The 22,561-nt window shown below is 41.4% G+C and overlaps 1 protein-coding gene across 5 annotated transcripts in view; it reads left to right on the forward strand.

Moving 5' to 3' along the window:
* The window catches only part of rasgrp3 (RAS guanyl releasing protein 3 (calcium and DAG-regulated)), an 80,260-nt gene that overhangs the window by 43,478 nt on the left and 14,221 nt on the right, over nucleotides 1-22,561 (forward strand). For 4 of the 5 annotated variants that reach the window (XM_078176271.1, XM_033614045.2, XM_033614046.2 and 1 more), the window contains exons 2-10: nucleotides 2,214-2,348; nucleotides 5,644-5,746; nucleotides 9,411-9,473; nucleotides 11,144-11,275; nucleotides 12,806-12,953; nucleotides 15,215-15,388; nucleotides 16,087-16,203; nucleotides 19,672-19,950; nucleotides 22,339-22,419. In XM_078176271.1, the coding sequence (XP_078032397.1) occupies nucleotides 2,279-2,348; nucleotides 5,644-5,746; nucleotides 9,411-9,473; nucleotides 11,144-11,275; nucleotides 12,806-12,953; nucleotides 15,215-15,388; nucleotides 16,087-16,203; nucleotides 19,672-19,950; nucleotides 22,339-22,419 (1,167 nt within the window). In that variant the 5' untranslated portion in view covers nucleotides 2,214-2,278. Of the gene's footprint in view, nucleotides 1-2,213; nucleotides 2,349-5,643; nucleotides 5,747-9,403; nucleotides 9,474-11,143; nucleotides 11,276-12,805; nucleotides 12,954-15,214; nucleotides 15,389-16,086; nucleotides 16,204-19,671; nucleotides 19,951-22,338; nucleotides 22,420-22,561 lie in introns of those variants that run through there. The other variant, XM_078176273.1, reaches the window with a different exon arrangement.

Genomic DNA, 22,561 nt, shown 5'->3' on the forward strand with positions numbered 1-22,561 from the left:
TTCTGAAGTCATCAAGTACCATTCTGAAGTCATCAAGTACCATTCTGAAGTCATCAAGTTCCATTCTGAGGTCATCAAGTACCATTCTGAAGTCATCAAGTACCATTCTGAGGTCATCAAGTTCCATTCTGAGGTCATCAAGTACCATTCTGAAGTCATCAAGTTCCATTCTGAAGTCATCAAGTATCATTCTGAAGTCATCAAGTACCATTCTGAAGTCATCAAGTACCATTCTGAAGTCATCAAGTTCCATTCTGAGGTCATCAAGTACCATTCTGAAGTCATCAAGTTCCATTCTGAGGTCATCAAGTACCATTCTGAAGTCATCAAGTTCCATTCTGAGGTCATCAAGTACCATTCTGAAGTCATCAAGTACCATTCTGAAGTCATCAAGTTCCATTCTGAGGTCATCAAGTACCATTCTGAAGTCATCAAGTTCCATTCTGAGGTCATCAAGTTCCATTCTGAAGTCATCAAGTACTATTCTGAAGTCATCAAGTACTAGAGTTGGGCGGTATCCAAATTTTGTTACCTTTAAAGCTTCCCCACATTTTCCCGGGGTATACGGTATTACCGTGACTAATTAAAAATCATAAATAAATTATATTTAATATCATATCAGGCCACTTTAGGCCTGATACCTTTGCTATTTTTAGATACCGCGGGATACCTTATTACCGTATTATCGCCCAACCCTAGCATACGTGACATTGTTTGTGTATAGTACACTTACCATTAACAACTTTTTCAGCTGAAGACATTTTTCTATAAAAAACACCACTTAACCACGGAACACCACTGTGAATGAAAGAGAAACCTTAGACGATGATAATACTGATGGTGATGACAGTCATCATCAGTATTGTCATCAGTGGTTCAATGGTAGCCTGGCGTTGCCACACCCAATTCGCAAAGCGCAAATGGGTCTGGACATGGAGTGTACATTTCTTCTATTCCCAAGGGGTGGTATCAACGGCTGTCACTCAAAGTGCCCCTTCACGCAACTGAAAAGACTGAAAACCAATCAGAGTAAACAAAACGTGTGACGTAAGCTAGCACAACGGCACTGTATGCAGCAAGTTGCACTTGTGAATGAGATATTCGACTTAGGGGGAAAATAGTCACACCAGAAGAATTATTTACACTCGCCCCAGTGCTCCCAATTATATTTTGAGGTCGCACAGATGAAATTTTGGTCACATATTTGACCAAAACGGTTGCAATTTTGAGCCCTGTATGGTATGTATAAATGTTAGAGGGAAGAGGGAGGGCCGGCGGCTCCCGGGCCCCCTTCTCCCGCGGGCCTGGGTTTGGGGCGGTCGGCCAGGCCACCTCCATCACGTAGCAAGGGAGGTGCGTGAGGCAGGCAGGCAGGCAGGCCGGCTGGCCACCAGGCTCCGTTCTGCCACCATAGCCGGAGTAGTCCTTCTGCGGTATGAAGGTAACCACGAAAGCAGTACCGCAGCTCATGTTTACTGCAGATGTCACGTGGTTTTTGTTGGACATAATTATGTTCTAATGTCCCAAAAAAAGAATAGTTTTCATTTAGGTCTGTTATTTTAGGTGTTTGTGTTACTGTCTTGTATTCCTTATGGTTGTATTGACTAAAAAATATATTCTGGAATTCTGTTTTTGAATTAGTGACAGAGTCAGATAGCCTACTGAAAGAGGCCAAGACAGAAAAATGCAGGAGAGGAGAGTGAAAGAGAGAGAGAGAAAATGTATTAAATGCCCACACTGGCTAGCATGAAATATATAAGTTACCTATGTTTATAGTGTAAATACTGCTCCTAACTCAAAAACATATTGTTTCTCGATAAAGTGTGTGCTGTTGTTTTGTCAGTAGTAATGGCACAAGTTTCACATACAGTACAATATCTGAAACTTTCCATACATTACTGGCACAGACAAAATTCAGTAGATGCTTGCATAGATGCCCCATCCTGTAATTGTTCTGCTTTGGTGTATGTTGGTTCAATTGATCTGAAGACTGTCTCTGTAAAGTAGACAAATAAAGATTCCATACGGATTAGCATTGCTTGGAGGCAAATTTACATAACAGACAAATACAGCGAACGACTGCTTAAAGCTATTTGATTAATGACACACAATACAGTTTGACATTATGTGATCAAAGAACTAGCAAAGTGTATTTATTCTCATACTAATATGTAAAGACTCTTATACTGCGGCTGTCTCTCTCCTGCTTCCAGGAAAACCCTGATTGGTCCAGAGAAGTGAGCAGGAAGTGTTGACCTCTGTCCTTCCTCCAGCTACTATGGGATCATCCACGTTGGGGAAAGCAGCATCTCTTGATGCTCTCTTAAATGAGTGCATTCATGCATTTGGTAAGTGTCTTGAGACCAAGACTAGATTTTACCTACCTGACAAAGCAGGCATAGACTGCTTTGAGACCCGAACTGTCAGCGTCCCTAGAGGCCCAGGGTACAATGTAGCCTGTATGAAGTCCCTTTTTCATGGCACTTTTGCATTTTGATACAGAACCAAACAAAGGCAGCAGCATGCCGTCCCAGTGTGGGATTTAAAGCAGCACGCCAGCATCGCGGAATCAAAAGAGGTGTGACGCCAAGGGCAATTGCTCTGAGACAACAAGGGAGGCTGAACTTCCCCTAAAATTTCATGGAAGAAATGGTCAAATATGCACTATTGAATTTACATTAAAATAAGAATTTACATTGCATTAAACATGCGCTAGGATGCGTTTCACATCATGACTATGATGTTCAGACGTTAGCTGTTTATCACCAGTTTTCAAAAGCAACCTCCCTGTCATACATTCTCGTGTCAGCAGGGTGGACGCGGAGCCTCCAAGCATTCCTATGAGACAGCGCTGAGCAGGTTTTTTTCATGCAGCAAAGCGAGACAGTCATTGGATAAATGCGACAAAATCGTCACTTCCAGGGAGGATCAGCTTCCCTGGGACCTAATGGAGAGGTAGGCAGGAGAGGACGCTCGGTGTATGCATGATGATCGGAGGAACTTACTAAAAGGCTGAACCCCTTTGTGACTGACAGCGCTTCTGAAATACATACCAGAGTCAGCGCATTTCGAGCTCAGTCCCATGCAGATATTTGCGAGTGGAGTCTTCTGACAGAGTGCTGTCCGGAGTTCCCTATTTCCATAAGCCATATAGCTCATTTTCATTGTTAAACCCATCTGAAAATCTTTGAGGTGTGTTTTGCTGTGGTTCTATGGCATGAGTGTGGTTGAAAAATGGCTTCAACTAAATGTTCCTTTTATAAGTTACTGCCTCGCTACAATATGACAAATTTTATGGTGTAAACTTAAGTGAGCTTCCCCTGTTTGAAAGACCAGCAGCCGCCACTGTGTGACGCGTGTGACATTTAGGGCAACAGTGTTGGCCTCTAGTGTGACATATAACATACATGTCTGCAGCACTATATAGTAATAACTTAAGTTTGGTTAAACCCTGGTATTATTCTGAAATCCTAAGAGAAGACCAAAACCAATAATACTTTCTGACATCCCAACCCATGTCTGTAGCTCTTAGCTCCAAACCCACTGGTTCCTATAAAGAGGAAATCAATTTTCAAACATGGCATACAAATATACAGTACAGGCCAAAAGTTTGGACACACCTTCTCATTCAATGCGTTTTCTTTATTTTCATGACTATTTACATTGTAGATTCTCACTGAAGGCATCAAAACTATGAATGAACACATGTGGAGTTATGTACTTAACAAAAAAAGGTGAAATAACTGAAAACATGTATTATATTCTAGTTTCTTCAAAATAGCCACCCTTTGCTCTGATTACTGCTTTGCACACTCTTGGCATTCTCTCAATGAGCTTCAAGAGGTAGTCACCTGAAATGGTTTCCACTTCACAGGTGTGCCTTATCAGGGTTAATTAGTGGAATTTCTTGCTTTATCAATGGGGTTGGTACCATCAGTTGTGTTGTGCAGAAGTCAGGTTAATACACAGCCGACAGCCCTATTGGACAACTGTTAAAATTCATATTATGGCAAGAACCAATCAGCTAACTAAAGAAAAACGAGTGGCCATCATTACTTTAAGAAATGAAGGTCAGTCAGTCTGGAAAATTGCAAAAACTTTAAATGTGTCCCCAAGTGGAGTCGCAAAAACCATCAAGCGCTACAATGAAACTGGCACACATGAGGACCGACCCAGGAAAGGAAGACCAAGAGTCACCTCTGCTTCTGAGGATAAGTTCATCCGAGTCACCAGCCTCAGAAATCGCAAGTTAACAGCAGCTCAAATCAGAGACCAGATGAATGCCACACAGAGTTCTAGCAGCAGACCCATCTCTAGAACAACTGTTAAGAGGAGACTGCGCGAATCAGGCCTTCATGGTCAAATAGCTGCTAGGAAACCACTGCTAAGGAGAGGCAACAAGCAGAAGATATTTGTTTGGGCCAAGAAACACAAGGAATGGACATTAGACCAGTGGAAATCTGTGCTTTGGTCTGATGAGTCCAAATTTGAGATCTTTGGTTCCAGCCGCCGTGTCTTTGTGAGACGCAGAAAAGGTGAACGGATGGATTCCACATGCCTGGTTCCCACTGTGAAGCATGGAGGAGGAGGTGTGATGGTGTGGGGGTGTTTTGCTGGTGACACTGTTGGGGATTTATTCAAAATTGAAGGCACACTGAACCAGCATGGCTACCACAGCATCCTGCAGCGACATGCCATCCCATCCGGTTTGCGTTTAGTTGGACCATCATTTATTTTTCAACAGGACAATGACCCCAAACACACCTCCAGGCTGTGTAAGGGCTATCTGACCAAGAAGGAGAGTGATGGAGTGCTGCGGCAGATGACCTGGCCTCCACAGTCACCGGACCTGAACCCAATCGAGATGGTTTGGGGTGAGCTGGACCGAAGAGTGAAGGCAAAGGTGCCAACAAGTGCTAAACACCTCTGGGAACTCCTTCAAGACTGTTGGAAAACCATTTCAGGTGACTACCTCTTGAAGCTCATCGAGAGAATGCCAAGAGTGTGCAAAGCAGTAATCAGAGCAAAGGGTGGCTATTTTGAAGAAACTAGAATATAAAACATGTTTTCAGTTATTTCACCTTTTTTTGTTAAGTACATAACTCCACATGTGTTCATTCATAGTTTTGATGCCTTCAGTGAGAATCTACAATGTAAATAGTCATGAAAATAAAGAAAACGCATTGAATGAGAATGTGTGTCCAAACTTTTGGCCTGTACTGTACAATGTCATTTTTCAAAAGGCTTAATAGTTTCCTTACACAACTGAACACTAGAAACCTTACTCAAACAAGAGGAAATGGTACATTTTGTTTGGAACTGCAGGTTAGTGCTTGTGGAATTGAGTCAAATTAAGTACAGTGTGTGTATTTTATTTGTAATGAAGGAACATGTCACCCAGCACAACACTGTGGCTGATATGAATTTTATTTTTTCTGCACTATAGTAAAGCTTTATGGCGATTGAGATATATCAGGCTTTTGATACACAGACAATACTTGTCAGTAGGATTGATTCATGGTGGACTGGGTGTTTTCATGGGATTTATTGACAATAAAAATATAGAACAAGAGAATAACAAGATTAGGCTTCCCACATGAAAAGTGTCTGTAACCTAAAGTTTCAATTTGATTCTCTTCACAGATGACAATGGGGAGCTGCAGTCTAACCTGCTGCCTCGCAGCCTGCTGCTGATGCATCGCTGGTACGTTACATCCTCAGAACTGGCGGGAAAACTATTGATGATATATCCCATCTGGCAGAAAGCCTGAAGAAACTTCAGCTAATGCACATTAACATAGTGCTTTAACAATATGTTGAAATACCACTGACTATTGTACACTGCTCAAAAAAATGAAAATAAAATAAGGGAACACTTAAATCACACATCAGACCATGATGAATGAAGTTAAAAATCTTTACTGATGTACATTGCATAATTTACTGAGAACAAAATGATTTATTTTTTTTATTTCACACCGAAAGTCAAAGTAAAGAATTAAAATCACCAGCTGATCCAAGTTGTGTGAATGTTATCACAGCAACTCATATTGTGACTCAGTAGTGTGTATGGCCCCAGCGTGCCTGTATACACTTCCGACAATGTCTGGGCATGCTCCTGATGCCTGAGGGTGGTGCCCTGTTTGATATCTGCCCCATATCTTGGCATCAGCAAGCTGCTGGACAGTCTGTGGCAGTACTAAGCAGTGTTGGATGCACCGATACATGATGTCCCATAGGTGCTAAATTGGATTTAGGTCAGGGGAATGAGGGCCAGTCAATGGAATCATTGCCTTTGTCATCCATGAACTGCCTACACACTCTGGCCCCATGAGGCCAGGCATTGTCCTGCACCAGGAGGAACCCAGGGCCCATATCACCAGCGTAAGGTCTGACAATCGCTCTGAGGATTATATCCCAGTACCCAACAGCAGTTAGGGTACCGTTGGCTATGACATGGAGGTCTGTGCGACACCTCCAAGGATATGCCTTCTGAGACCATCATTGTGCTGGGAGACACAGCAAACCTTCTTGCGACTGAATGTATTGATGTGCCATCCTGGAGGAGCTGGACTACCTGTGCAACCTGATTGGGCTGCAGGTACCACCTCATGATACCAGTATTGACAAAGACACTAGCAAAAAGCAAAACTAGAGAAGAATCAGTCAGGAAGGATAAGGAGAGAGCAACTGTCTGTGGCTACTACATCCAAAATCATTCCCTTTTAGGGAGTTGTCTTGATTTTGCCTCTCCATTGCACCTGTTGTCATTTTCATTTGGACCAAAGCAGGTGAAACTGGTTCACAATCACTTGTTCTTCCAAAATGGACAGATTGATATCCCTGAAGGTTAACTGACTTGGCGTTACACTGTGACCATTAAGTGTTCCCTTTTTTTTTGAGCAGTGTATTTACTCAGAGATGCAAAGAATGATGACTATCCACTTCTCTATGTTCTCAATAGTTTGTAGGTGACATTGGAATTAACTGGTTGCAGAAACTGTTTTGCTCCCCTTAACAACACTATGAACTGACAGCTCAATAAGGAGAGGTCTGTGGAAGTGTACAAAAACATTTGCTGAGGTTAGCAACAGAGAAAGACTAAAGTGACTAGACTTCATTGATGAAAAAGCTTAGCTCTAAGAAGAAAGGAGATAGGACAGGATTCCTTGCCATTGGTGGTGGGTTTAAGCCAGCATGAGAAAGATGAAACCTTTCAGTTAATTCTTCCAGATCATCCGACAGCATAGGATAGAATAAGTGGCAGAGAAGATCAGAAAGGAAGAAGTTTTTAAAAAAAAATTCACCCATAAATGTGGGAAAAAAGATCTTCCCTAATTTGCCAGCGTGTCAATTGTAAGCAAAAAGTAGGACAAAATTCATCATCTGTCATGCTCTCTGGAATGGTGTATCCCTTTCTAGTTTGATGCCCCTATTAGCAGAACAGCATCATTTTACAGTGACTTCAAAAGCCTTTACTAACCAGTGATAAAAATATATATCTGTTTCTCTTTTCTGTCTGTAAGGTTTGGTGAAGTTATGAAACAAAAAGGGATCTAGTTACTGGTAGCTTTAGGGAAACCTCATGGTTTGCAAGCTTAAGAAAAAATAGTGCTGTGGTTACAATAATTCCATCCATCCATCCATCTTCTAACCGCTTCATCCTCTTGAGGGTCGCGGGGGGGCTGGAGCCTATCCCAGCTGACATTGGGCGAGAGGCAGGGTACATCTTGGACAGGTCGCCAGACTATCACAGGCCTGACACATAGAGACAAACAACCATTCACGCTCACATTCACACCTACGGACAATTTAGAGTTATCAATTAACCTAGTCCCCAATCTGCATGTCTTTGGACTGTGGGAGGAAGCCGGAGTGCCCGGAGAGAACCCACGATGACACGGGGAGAACATGCAAACTCCGCACAGAAGGGCTCCCACACCCTTTACTTTGTTAATTTCAGGGGAGCTCTGTTGTCACAGTTACAATAATAACCACATGGCTAAAGTTATGAAAGGATCGTGGTCATTCATAAACAAAAAAAACTGTCTACTGTTGACTGTCTTTTGAAAACCGGAAATAATGGTGTCTTGTGTTAAAGACGGATGTTTGAATTCCAATGATGACTTTGTCACTTTATAATAGCATGACCTGACTGAGGAGCCATATACACGCCACCTTGTTAATTGCCTGGAAAACACAAGGTCAGGCACTGGGTGCTACTATTGTGCCTTTTTTATGCCAGTTTTCAAGAGCGCAGTGGCAGGTTGCATCAAAGGTTGCTAAGCAACCTCAACAAGCACCATATCATAGCCTATTTACCTAAATTCCTGAGTGCAGAGCTGATCTTCTTCCAGGCACTATTTGTATGTAGACCTATTGTCCAAGGGCCAGTCTCTGGCACCTCTGCACTGAAATGACCAACTTCTTCTTCATATTTATCACAGACTGATATTTGAAGGCAAAGATATTTGTTGGCTGTGATTGTTTGTTCCTCCTCAAATGATGCTGCGTTCCAAAAGTCGAAGTTTATTTCAGAGCCAGCATTCGGGCACACATGAGCTGCGACGACATCCCTCTTTTTTTTTTAGCGCGCCTGCCGCACATCTTCATTAAAAACAATGAATCTGAGGGTGCAAATCTGAGGGCTTTGTCACTTTTTGGGCACTTGATGAAATACCTGATGCTGTTCTTCTTCTTGGGAAGAACTCAAATTTGAGTATGATAGGGACAGAGAAGATCGGAGCAGGAAGAAATTGCAAAAGTCTACCCATGGAGGGACGCAGGAGAACTAAAGAGCTTCTTTGATGAACTTTTGCCAAAGCTTCATTGATGTATAGAATGAGCGGTATGAGTTTGCGTGCTATCCCCAAATCTGTGTATGTGTGTGTTCTCTGGGTGCTCCAAATTCTTTATGCAGTCCCAAGTAATACACCTAAGGTCAACTGGAGACTCTAAGTTGCCTGTATTTGCTAAGGCAAAGGCCTCAGTATCTTCAAACAGACTACTTCATACAAAGTGTTGTGCGATTATGTCTAAAGACAAAAGTGTATATACCTTTTAAAATGGCTGCACTCAGTGACAGGGCTAAGATAACTTGGATGAGGGTGCTGCTACATATTACTATGCTATCTTAGTTGAGAACTGTCATAAATGTCAAACTAGACATTTGACATCACATTAGACAAATTAGACTGCTAAGAAAATGCTGAAAAGGGGTTAGGGTGAGGGCAGTCAGGCTGCTCATCAGTAGCAGCTATAGCCTACTGTCAGACTGCATGAATGGAGAGGCTACTTCCTGTTGTCAGTCACACACAGCAGCAAATTAATCCTCGAATTGTACTGATTTATCATGCATTGTAGTGTATTAGTTTCTTAAATCTTGAAAAAATTCCTTAACTAGACCCCACGTACCGTGACTGCAAAGGTGACAACTGCCAGAGAACCAGGCTGAAGATTTGTTATTTAATGAGGTAAGGTGCTTCATACACATTCATTCATTCATTACAACATTTTTCACAGCCTCTGATATCTAAAGCCAAGACAACAGAAAAGCCAACTGACATCTTAGTTAATAACACACTTTATTTGTTGTTAGCCCAGAGCTTACAGTTTGGCATACAATTCATGCAGTTTCAAGGTTACACACATATAAATAAGAGGCCACAATAGGATTTAGTCCTTACTATGCTCATTTCCTGTGTGTTCACTAGCAAGGACTGTGGTGATTAAGTAAGGACCTAATAATGAGAAGGGGGTAAGCGTTGGTAGGGAATCTGCCATAGTGCCTGGGTGCGACAGACCCCCTCTTATGCAGATGAGGAAGGAACAAAAGAAACACGAAAAGAGAAACAGGGTGGGATGGAGGTGCATGAATGTGTGAGGTGGGTATTTATGGAGTGCTGGAAGTGGCACAATTGCTCTGTTAGAAAGCTTCAATTAACTAGTAGAACCAAACCATCGACATGATTAACTTAAATTATTTATTAATGAAAATTATTGGTTAGTAAGGCTTCACACTTGTCTGCAGTTCTTATGCTTTCTGTTTGCATTGTGAAGAAGCTTAAGCTATAGTGCCCAGGCACCACAGACCCCACAACCTTTTGACAAGATTGAGCAAATCTGAGATCTATGAGTTCTGAACAGATGTAGCAGTGACATGCACAGGAGAACCAAATGACTGTGGGACGTCATCATAAGGGGTGAATGTAGCAGCTCAGATTTTGAAGGACTGTCAGTAATAATGAATGGGAGGAATGCCAGACAAGGGGAGAGGAAATGCTGGTCAAACCAGAATCAAGTCACAAATTATCTGGAAAAAGAGAGAACCTGTTGATGTTTTGCTCTGGGATTTTTTGAATTGCAAGTAGTTTGAGTCTTGACAGCATTTATTGGGGATTGGGGATTGAAGTAAAAGACGGGTGTAAAATGGCTGGATTAATTAGTTTTAGTTTGCTCTAAATTAAATATCATAGTGTCATCTGAGAAATAAGACAAGTCTGAGATGCAGGCATTATGCCGTGGGTCACAATAAAAGGTTGAGGCCATGAATTCGGAGCGTTTGAGAACTCAAGTAAGAACATGGCCTCTGAAGTTTGGGCAACATGATGCCTCAACTTCAGTACTATATATGGTGCAGATGGTGTGAATGCTGATTAACAGTATGTTTGTGCTAAGAAGAAGCCAACAAGGAGAGGGTTAGGTGTGTATTCATGGCATGCCAGAAGTTGTGAGGTTGACTTGTGGTCCTGCCCCACAAACCCTGCTAGATGTCTGTAATTGTTAAATTTCACAACATTTAGCTTTTGTTTTAAATTTGATTCAAACCCTGTGCATTGAGGACAACACTGCTCTGGAGTCAGGTCGCAAAGGGTGGGAACATCCCACAAGCCCAAGTTGTAAATATGACATAAACTCAAGGGGAGTTCCTGCCCCATGCCACCACAATACAAGGACATCAAATGTGGGTCACAAGTGACGAGATCACAAGGATCAATGATTGGTTCAGTGGAAAGTTCTTTAGAGCTAAAATTAGACGTTTTCCATTATGGCACAAGTTCACAATGTCACCATCTTTTTACTATCAAAGTATTTGCTGCTGAAATCCGTGTGTTTGTGTGTGTGTGTGTGTGTGTGTGTTCAGGTACTGGATTGTGACATTCCCAGCAGAGTTCAACCTGGACTTGGGTCTGATCCGGATAACAGAGGAGTTCAGAGATGTAACTTCACAGCTTGGCTGTGAGGAGCATTTCAAGCTCCTCGACATCTCTACCATGTAAGACACCAAAAGCTAACAGAATTTAGAAACTACTGACCTGATCAGTGTAAGCAACTATATTGATGAAATATCAGTTGTGCTAACAGTTTAGTTATCACCAGGGGTGAAAGTAAGCCGGTACGGTCTGGTACTGCGTACCACTTAAAGATTCAGTGGCTGTACGCAGTACCAGGAAGAGGAGAGAGCGGCTGCCTGCTAAAGCCCACATTCAGAACCAGTCACGACCGCACTTTAGGCCAGAAAATAGATCTGCTAGCAATATGCAGTTTTAAACACCACTTTGTCCGTTTATTAATTGCTTTTAACTCATTCTGAATTGCTTCTGACCCGTTCGTGCTGTGTTTTGGTCCATGCTGGACGGAGCCTTGCGGATATCTCCTTCTCTCCCCCAGCCCCTCCCCTGGGAGAGAGTCCGGTGGTCTCCTATGAGCTCAGCCTTCGAGACGTGCATGCAACACTCCGTTAAATGTCATTCAGTTCATCAAAAAATATCCCAATTAAAATCAGTTGCATAATAAGCTGCTATGTTCCATGTTATTTTGTTTAATTTCAACAACACAGAGAACAGCTTGAACAAGCTGCGTGTGAGCTAACGATCAGGGATTTCACTCTCAGCAGTGCGTGACTGCGCATGCGCGTCTCTTCCGAAACACAGTGGTTGGGGTGCGTTTGATTTATTGTACTGGAACGTTTGATTTTTCGACAACTGGACCACGGACGTCAAAAAACGCCATTTGCACCGGGACAAGACAAACAATAAATGAAACCAACGAAATTCCACACATTCTTGTGGTGGGCTCAAACACTGTCAGCATGATTTAGATAGGAAATATTTAAATCGTTTATTGAGTTTATTGCGGATGTTGAGCAATGTTTTTTACAATGAAAAATAGGTAAAGAGGAAAAGAGAAAAAGAAAAAATATGACATGCATGGTTTTAAGTGTTCATTAAGGTTCCATACATGCCAGCACCCTAAACATTAAAACAAATATTTTACTATACACGTTGTGAAGTGTTTCTAATTTCTTTCTACTTCATACTCCAACATTGAAATGTTTTTATTTGTTTGTTTGGTTTTTGACTTTGCTTTTTAAAAATGCATGAAGCGAGGAGAGGTGAACAATATGAAGCAATGAATGTTTTGGTAATAGTACTGGCAAGAATTTAAAACTACTTTTACCCCTGGTTATCACCCTAAAGTAAAACTAACCCTAATTCCACTCTTGACCCTTAATCCAGGTCCTGATCCTAAAAGATCTAAATGACAACTCCTCAGGAATAAGTGGTAAAACATCCCTAAGGATACAAAAGCTCAGTTGTTCTTGTTTTGCAGTTGCTACATAACACATAACTAACAGGACTGAAAACCTACATAGACAAAGCTGAAACTACTTAGGATACTAAAAGACCATAGTGATGATTTTGCAGATTTTAGTCTCTTAGCTACAAGTTCTTTATAATTCATATTGCTGCGTCTTTTTCCAAATTTGATTGTACTTATTGTTTATGAATTGATCTCCTTGTAGTCCATCATATGACTGGATGCGTAAGTTGACCCAGCGAAAGAAACAGGCTAAGAAAGGCAAGGCCTCACTGCTATTTGACCACCTGGAGCCTATGGAGCTGGCTGAGCATCTCACCTTCCTAGAGTTCAAGTCCATACGGAGGATTTCGGTATGTCTACAAACAGCTGTTTCTGTCGAAAAATTTGTTTGGTTGCCATGCTAGCACCGCTGCTAAAAGGTCAGTCAGTCAGTCAGTCAGTCCTTTGCTCGGTCCATCATACACTTTGGTCCAGACTGAATTATAATTTAATTGCCATTTCATTTTGTAGAAATTCAGGGGTACCAGAGGATGAATTCTTCTGACTTTGGTCATCCTCCAACTCTTTTGTTCTAGTGTCAACAGCAGGTTAACTTTTTTGTTAGTAAAATATCATCACAACTATTCAATGAAATGCCTTGAAAGCTGGTACAGAAATTTGTATTCACCACGGATCTGTAATAATTTTTTCTCCATCCCTTAAATTATCATCTAGCTCAATCATTGAGGTCAAGATTTCAATCTGTCTAGTACTCTGGTTTATGACCAAATACCTGGCTGGTTGTCAGTCACAGCAATGGGCAGGAGAGGCTGTGTGGTACTAAGCAGCTAAGACTGTGGTGCTGGACAGCAGAGGGTCTGTGGCACTGAGCAGGTGAAAGACCAAAGAAGGTTGATGGCATCTGGTGCCATGGTGACCATGCCTTCTTCTGTGGATTTCAACAGGGGAGAGGAGAATGGCAGGGTGAGTCCAAATGACTCCTCCACTGGTTCACTGAAGGCTCATTAAAGGGGATCCAGGATAGGTAAGCAGTGGACCAGCCAGCTCAGGGGTAGGCAGGCCAAAGGTTAACGATCCCAAGGCTAACTGGGATGCAAGCTGGACGCAGGCAGGCTGGTGGCGAGTAAGCTGGAGTGCAGGCTGGGGGCTAGCAGACCTAATGCAAGCAGACTGGGAGGCTGGAGACATAACACATAACAACTTCACCAATAAAGGCTTGGAAAAAACTAGCTGGGGGCCAGTAACTGAGCCGCATCCTTCTGCTGGAGGTTGTTTGGCACTATACTTGAAAGCATCAAACTGCATAGATCACCCCATTTAGTCTGTCCACAAAAAATGACAGATCTGCTGGATGCTTTTTAAGCCAGATTGTTCTAGTGGGTGAGGTTGTGGCAACAAGGGAAATGACCTCAATTCAAACAATGAGGTAGACAGGAACAAGTTGGGGATCTATTAACATTATTTTCAGGGTAAAGGGATCTGGTACAGCTATGGGTTCAGGTTCAGGATCAAATTCAGGTTTAGGGTAAGGGTTAAAGTATAGGTTCAGGTTGAGGTTTAGGTTTACATGGAATCAGATGGCTAGAAACCAAGGAATGACACAACATTGACAATCTGGCAGGGAATGAGTGGAAATCGTTCGGATACACTGCAGGGGCTGAAAATGAGCAGGTGAGTCAACACGTGAGCAGGTGAATGAGAGAGTCAGGTGACAGGACAGGTGGGAAAGTCTCAGGTCGTCTGGTGGATGGATAGAGAATGGCAATGCAGTGGCCTGGGGAAGTGAAAAGTGGATGAAGACAGGGGCTGATGGGCAGACTGAGTAAAATAAAAACTTCTGAGACTGGCATTGTGACACATGGAAGCATTTAAAGAAAGACAATATATCACATTTGAAAAAAGAAATGGACAATCTTCTCCTTAAAATGTAAATTTATGAGAAATATGACACGCAATTCAAGGATTTTGCTGCTACAACTTTGGTCTGATATCTTATGGTAGCAAATGATTATTGTTACCTATTGTGTAACTTATATTACTAAGTCAGCTCTCCAACTTGGTTAAAAGTTGAATATGATGTATTTTCTTGAACTTTTAAAAACATTTTGAAGCCCAATGAAATTTCACATCTCTACTATTACATTTTCCTAGACATGGCCAGAAATTGACTGATATCATTCAGTATCTAAATACGTGTGAGCCCTTGATCTTCTTCTAGCCATCATCAGGCCAAATTTCCAGTTCTATGTAAGAAATATAAAAAAACTCATGGGCACTCCAACTCCATGAACTTTCCTTCAGCACAATTGTCAAGTCAAACTATGAACTTCACATATAAGACATTTAAAAATTAAATTAAAGAGTAATGAAGTTTAAAGAGTGCATTGGTGCTCCCACAGGGATAAATGCCTTTAAATTTTGACCATAACATGGCTTTTAAGATGCCATCATCCTCAGACACATTAAGGTTTTAAGCCACCAAGAAAAGCAAAATTGTCAGTATGAAGTTTGCTCTATCTTTTCATTGTTTGCTGCAATGACCCAGGGACCCTGTAGGCCCCTGAAGAATTGACAGCTAGATATCTGATCTGTAATACCCTTTTGTCTCCAGTTCACTGATTACCAGAGCTATGTGATCCATGGCTGCTTGGTGGACAACCCAACCCTGGAGCGCTCCATTGCTCTGTTCAACGGAATCTCACAGTGGGTCCAGCTCATGGTGCTCAGCAAACTAACACCTCAGACCCGTGCAGAGGTTATTAGCAAATACATCCATGTGGCTCAGGTAAGACAGAAGGGAGGGAGCACTGTAGTCCTGAATGCAGCATATCATCAAAGGTGACTCATAAATTTATAGTGATAAATGCAATCAATAACACGACCTTTTATCATCACGTTATTGAGCATCTCACATCTTTTTTATGATATAGATAATTTATCTGAGGTAACTTGTCTGAACTTACTGATTCTGTCTTGATGATAAATCAGTAACAGCCTTTTCCTTTTAAAAAAACAAAAACAAAAAATAAAAACATAGTCCTGAAATGAAGTAAGCATCGTTGATTTAATGTCCATTTATAACAAGTGAACTTATTTTTTTATTTATTTGATTATTCTTCCATCAGAAAAGCTCTCATTAATATTCATGGTGGGTTTTGAGATATTGTTTGCATATCATATTCATCTTATGAGAGAGCCAAAGAGTGTCTCCATTACTCCACTAATCCATTATTGAAAGAAATGGATTGGTATCCTAATGACACACACTCAGTGATCATGTCTCCTATTATAGTAGAGACTGTCTGCATACAGGTTCAAGGATGAAATCATTTAACACACGGCCATCAGCTGCAGGAGTTTGTTGCACTCATCACCAACCTGGGACCTTTTGTAATAGAACAAAACATACACAGAAAGTTTTGGATTTGATTAAAAGTGGAGAAGCAAAAGTTACAATTATAATGTGTCACCCTTTGTCATCAGAAACTTCTGCAGCTGCAGAACTTCAATACTCTGATGGCGGTGGTGGGGGGCCTGAGCCACAGCTCCATTTCTCGACTAAAGGAGACTCACTCTTATCTCACTCCAGAGGTTGTGAAGGTAAGTAAATACCAGCCAAAGGCCTATCCACACACACATTCAGTACATACATACTCCACTAGCATATGAACTTACAATAAGCACACCACTGTATACAAGGCTTGGTTATACATGATATGAGGAGATCCAGTGGTAATTTGTTTGCAGGGCAACCAGGCTTATACTGTGTCCCAACTGAATGTGATGAGAATGACCGTCAGCAACGATATAATTGTTTTTTATTGGAATGTCCTAACTGGCTGCAGGCAGCACAGCGCTGTGCAGTACAATGTGGCATGTCATTTTGAGCAGAACTTTTGCCAGACTCCCTGTATCTATTTATTCCTGGCTGTCGCTCCCTTTTAAAGTGCAGTAAAGGAAGGATTGATTTATTAAGTTGAAATGAGGAGTTATCTATATTATAGCTCTTTGTTTCACTACAAAAACCTAAATAAGGTGGCAGTTGACTGGAGTGAGATCACCAAGGATCTAAAAATGTATGGTGAATGACCATCAGTAATAACATAAAACTTGCTGTTGGCTATACTCAAAATATAAAGCGTGCATCTTCTCTTTCAAAAGTAGAAAGATAGAAAGTACTCGTTTCGTACTTTTGTTTCGTCTCTAGTCTGATCTTGTGCGCACAGCTGCCCTCATACTTTCATGCGACCTTCATGATAGCATTGACACAGCCAATAGATGGCTCTAGAAGGAGGAGTCAAAAGTGTCAGACAACATACGAGGCGATGATCAAGGAGGTTGTAATAATGTACTTTTTAACACAGGCAGTGTTGTAGGCAGTGGTGGTCTGTGAGGCCATTAAATACATTGCGACATATGGACAGAGAATTCGAGAATTTGTTGTCTCCTACGGCTTATCTCATTTGAACTACGCTACACTGCTTCCACGATCTCCAGTGGCTCTGCTCCCTTTCGTCCATGTCTATAAGCTTACAGAAAACATGCGTATGACAGTATGACAGAGTATGGACAGAAGGCTCCATCCATGTCCATATCTAACATTTGAGCATAACTGAGCCCTTGGCTGGGTGCTCGCTTGCTGTTACTATAGTGTTAGACATTTTGTTTTAAAATTTTCCTTACATGCAGACAACGTTTTCTTTGTTTTTGTAATTGGTTTATTAATTTGATAGCTTAAATCACAAAACTGGATGACAGGGGTAAAAAGGCTCAACAAAGCAACAAATGTCACAGCTGAATGGTTTAGATGGTCAGATTCTAGATCTAGATTGTAACACAAAAAGTCAAAATGTCTGTAGTTGCAGTTCTTTAAATGGCCACTAGAGGCTGGCTCCTGGCCAAAGTCATTAATGAAGTGATTGAAAAAATCCTCAGACTTTTCTAAAATTACAATTAATACAATTTTTATATTAAAAGTTGACATAATGGTCAAGGGTTTCCATGGCTAATTCCAAGTCTTGATGTATCCTGGTGTCAATTTTGACACTCATGTATCTATAAATGTGATAAGTGGCCTAAGGGCCTGAATGCATGCTGTGTTTATTGCATCCTCAAATTCAGTGTTGTCATTGACTACATGCAGAAAATATTGCTGTTTTTTGCCCTTATTCTGAAAAAGACAAAATTCCTACTAAGCTGTTAACATGTGTAACGGAAATGAATATTTCCTGTTTATATATAGCCCAGCACACTCCGATTAACATGCTCTGACATGTCGTTTATCATGTCAAGATATGGAAAAGTGGAACCGCTGGAGCCATTTGTCAGTCTACTTCATCAGTTTCCTATAGGTAACGGACTTGTTAGACAGTGTAGGCACAGCCTCCCTCTTTCATTTTTTCAACCACCTTCTTGAAAAGGTTAGTTTTGTGATATTTGTGCATATCCAAAAAACCTCCTGATATCCAAGTCTTTCATAATGTTTTAAAGTAGGTGCGTTTCTCCTTCTAACCAGAAATGTGGGCTTTTCTTTGGAACATGCATCCCTACTTAGCCTCGCAAACTGTTGGTGAGTTGGTTTGTGTACAGCGTCTCCATGACAACACACAGAGCCGACTGTAAAAATGTAAATAGGCTGTGTTTTGCAAACTGTGGTTAAAACCACAATTGAGACTAATAGTCTGAATGTGCTGTAGACATGTACAAATAAAGCTACTAAAACCCTAATAATACTGGCATATCCCACGTTTTAACCGGAAAATCCTACATTCGGGAAAATGCCTAATTCTGTAAATCTAAATGAAATAAGTTGTTTACATAACCCACATCAATTTCAGAATACTGTCATATTCGGAATGATAGTGCAATTTTGACGTGCATATAAATGTACACAATGTAGACAGGCGTCGGTTGTGCACAAAATTGAGAGTGATGCTGTTGCAGTATGCAAGCATTTCCAAGCGCTGTGGCCAGAGATAAACAAAGTTCAGCTTCTGGAACACAGCAAGGCACACACCGCATGTCATGTGATGAGGAACAACCAGTCACAGTTGGCAGATACCTTTCCTTTCTTCTGTAAATATCAGTCAATCGTAAATACAGAGGAGAAGTTGATTGTTTACGTGCATTGCTACCCAGAGCTTTACATCTATCGCACAGACAATATTTTGATACATGGGCAGTGACTTCTGGTGGCAGTCACTGAAGAAAAAAGCCTGTTACATTGGCATCATACATGGCCAGTTGCTGTTGTTGTGAAACAGCGCCTGGCAGCATTGAGGAAACGTGGCGGGACAACAAGGAAAGTTAAGGCAGCGGAAGTCAGAGTAGGATGGGTGAAAGGAGTGGTGGATGGGTCCAACAACCACTCACTTTCACCCAGGAGGCTGGTTGCTTCCTGTCAAATTGTATAGCCAAACCCTGTTCATTTTTCTAAACCCAATCGCGACTTTTGTTGCCTAAACCTAACCACATGTGTGTGTTGGCAGAATGTAACCATATGCATGTAACCATTTGTTGTTGAAAGAAAAAAACGTCAATTTGCAGTGTTGTACCAACATAAGAGACCATACGCAAACAGAAATGTGTTTTGAAATCAGACAATGCATGTGACAGGCAGAAGACACAGTGTTTCAGAATGTCAACAACCAACACACCCAGGGTACCTTGCATGTCATTTCTCAATGTGGAAAGTCCACGACCAAACGTTAATATCACGGTGTCAGAGTGAGAACATGTTGTGAAAGTTGGCACAAAGAAGGCACAAGAGTAGCATCCAGCACCTTACCTCACATTTTCCAGGTGATAAAAGATGTGACATGTGTCCCAGCCCTAACTCTTTACCTCACTACCTCCACAGAGAAGGCAGCTGTTGTTGATTTACCTGAGTATTCCAAGAGGCTGTGGTTTAAGAAAACTATCAAACCACTTCTGACTTATAGGGAACACAACTGCACACCTGCATCCATAGTAAAACCATCAAGGCATGTAACATTTGCCTCACAACTAACTTTGTGTTGATCATTTGATCATGTAACTAACCCAGACATTCCCCACTCCCCGCCACAGATCTGGAGTGAGATGACAGAGCTGGTCTCTTCCAACAACAACTATTCCTGCTACCGAAAGGCCTTCAATGAATGCCAGGGCTTTAAAATCCCCATCCTCGGCGTGCACCTTAAGGACCTGATCGCAGTGCATGTAGTCTTTCCTGACTGGGTTCATGACAGTAATAAGGTGAACCTGGTGAAGATGCATCAGCTCTACCTGACCTTCAACGAGTTGGTGTCATTGCAGAGTGCAGTGGCCCAAGTGGAGCCCAACATGGACCTCATCTACCTGTTAACGGTGAGCGATTATCACTCCACATATAGTAGCTTAAAGCCAAAAGATTTAAGGGACAGATTGTTCTAAAACTAAGAAGTGTCACTGGCCAAGTAAGTGTTCACATACAAGGAATTAACCAAAGTGTACAAACCAGATAAAAGGATAGCACTTTACCACACAACTTGGCATCTTTTTCTTTTTCATATTATTTTGTTTCTGTTTCAATCATTATCAATGAATTCAGCACAATTATGTCTTTGAGTCTAAGTATGTGCAAGGACGTGGGAAAAAAAGTTGGTAGGAATATGTATTGTAATGGATTTAGCAATAGCAATAGTCAAACTTAAAGTATTGAGAAAAAAACACATTCTTCGTTTTTACTTTATACATCCCAAAACTCAGCTAATCTGCTTCAGTAGGACTGTGTGGGTGTGGTCTGATTAACAGCGGCATGGCAGCAGCAAGACTTGGATACCCTTCATTTATTAACTGTTTGGTTTAGGGAGCGCTCTGATTTTACGGACCAGATTACCAAGGACCAGGTAAAATAGTATATCAAAAAGTTATCCTTGTGCAGCTGAGAACACTCACCTAGTTGAGACATCACACTATTTCAATGTTTCCGACCAGGTTTTCTGTCCTTTGGACACAAGTTCTGTGACAGTATTGTATTGCTTAGATGGTATGTATTACCTTCCAGAGCTCTACAAAGTAGGCTCTATCCCTGCAATCTTGAAGAAGTCTGCTTAAGGCCCTGATCACACAGAATGTGTTTGCAGGTTGCCAAAAGGGAGGCTCACAACACTGTCTTTTTTTTTTTATTTGAATGCCACTAGTAAAAAAAAAATTGCCAGATAACCATTAAGTTTTTTTTTTTATATAGTAATTAGTAGTTAGTTACTAAAATGGACAGGCAGAGGGTACTTGCTGTAGCTCTGGTTGAGGGTGAGATGCTGTCAGCAAATAGTTTGTTGCGCACAGGGAAACGAAAATCTGTGTGGGTACATGAGACCTTAAAAAAGAGGGTGGATTAAGGGGAGTACCACCACTTGGCTCAGGAGCTTCACCTTCATGATGGCCGTTTCAAGTGCTGCACTTGAATGCTTCCATGCCTGCTTTTTTTATATTGAGATCATGGTAACTGCGGTTTGTAAAGTCGTATAGCTCTGAGTATCCACCAACCATTACCACCATTTTCTCCTCCACTGTTTACCAACTGTAAACGTGTTGTTGTGACCACCACAGAAATTACATGGGGCACTTTCCCACTCTGAGTTGAAGTTTTTTTTTTTTTTTTTTTATCTCAGAGTTTAGCAAAAACGCCAGGTGCCTAGAGCACAGAAACACTAGGCTTGTAGCGATGCAAAATGCAGAAAGCTTCATTTTCACTAAAAATAATTACAAAGAGCTACCTCCAGCTGCTTAAACACTTTCTGTGTGATTAGGGCCTAAGAGATTCAAGACTGGACAACAGTCCAGAGAGGCACCTTGTTTCATAAAAAAGCTCAGTCAGTGTGACCAAAAGTCCTGTTTGCTGCAGGTCCATTTAAGCTAGCAGGCCTTGTGATTTAACTGACCTACCACTTATCTTTTCTTCATCTATTTCTTCAAGGGCACAGATAAAAGGAGACAGTCTATCTGGAATAGTACGACAAGCTATTTGTCAACAGGCTCTCATATCACTTAGCTTTCATAATTCTCATTGCATGAACATAAGACTCAGATATAAACACAAAGCTTTTGTAGAAGAGAAAAGAAGCGTTTGACCAGTCATAACAGTTGCCCCATCATCTCTCAACATATGTATTGTACTGTATGACATTGAGATGCTCTGCAGCTTCAAGCTTAGGTCCTCTACCAGAGGCCTGGGAGTTTGAGGGTTCTGTGCAGTATCTTAGCTGTCCCTAGAATTGCACTTTTCTGGACAGAGACCTCAGATGTTGTAACTGGAATCTGCTGGAGCCACTCTTCCAGTCTGGGGGTCACAGCCCCCAGTGCTCCAATTACCACTGGCACCACTGTTGCCTTTACTCCTCACATCTTTTCTAGCTCCTCTCTCAGCCCTTGGTATTTTTCTAGCTTCTCGTGTTTATTCTTCTATTTGTTGCTGTCGCTCAGGATTGCTACATCTATCACCAGTGCCTCCTTCTGTTGTTTGTCCATCAACACGATGTCTGGTTGGTTAGCCAGTTGGCTAGTTATCATCGTTCATTGTTTCTTCCAAAAATATTGGGGAGAAACAGCAGATTGGAAACTGGTCAGTGGGAGATGACTTAATGGAGATGAGTGGGGTGTGATTCATCACAAATATTTGGTCCAATGAAAGCTTGCTATGTTGGTCTCAATATATTAATTGATTTTTGAATATAATCTAAATCTAATTCCATCCAAAACATTTTGTAATTTCAGCTATCTTTAGACCTGTATTACACAGAAGATGAGATTTATGAGCTGTCACTGCTGAGGGAACCACGTAACCCCAAATCATTGGTAAGTCTCAGCTGAAATGGGTTGTCTTTTGTGTTCAGGTTTGTCCATGCTGAGTGTGTACAGTTTGAAAAACTTGAAAACTTGATACTTTTTCAGAAATGTTAAAGACGCATTTGCACAAATGTTTGTACTTTGTTATCAT

Source organism: Epinephelus lanceolatus, chromosome 17 (assembly GCF_041903045.1).
Source record: "Epinephelus lanceolatus isolate andai-2023 chromosome 17, ASM4190304v1, whole genome shotgun sequence".
NCBI lineage: Eukaryota > Metazoa > Chordata > Actinopteri > Perciformes > Serranidae > Epinephelus > Epinephelus lanceolatus.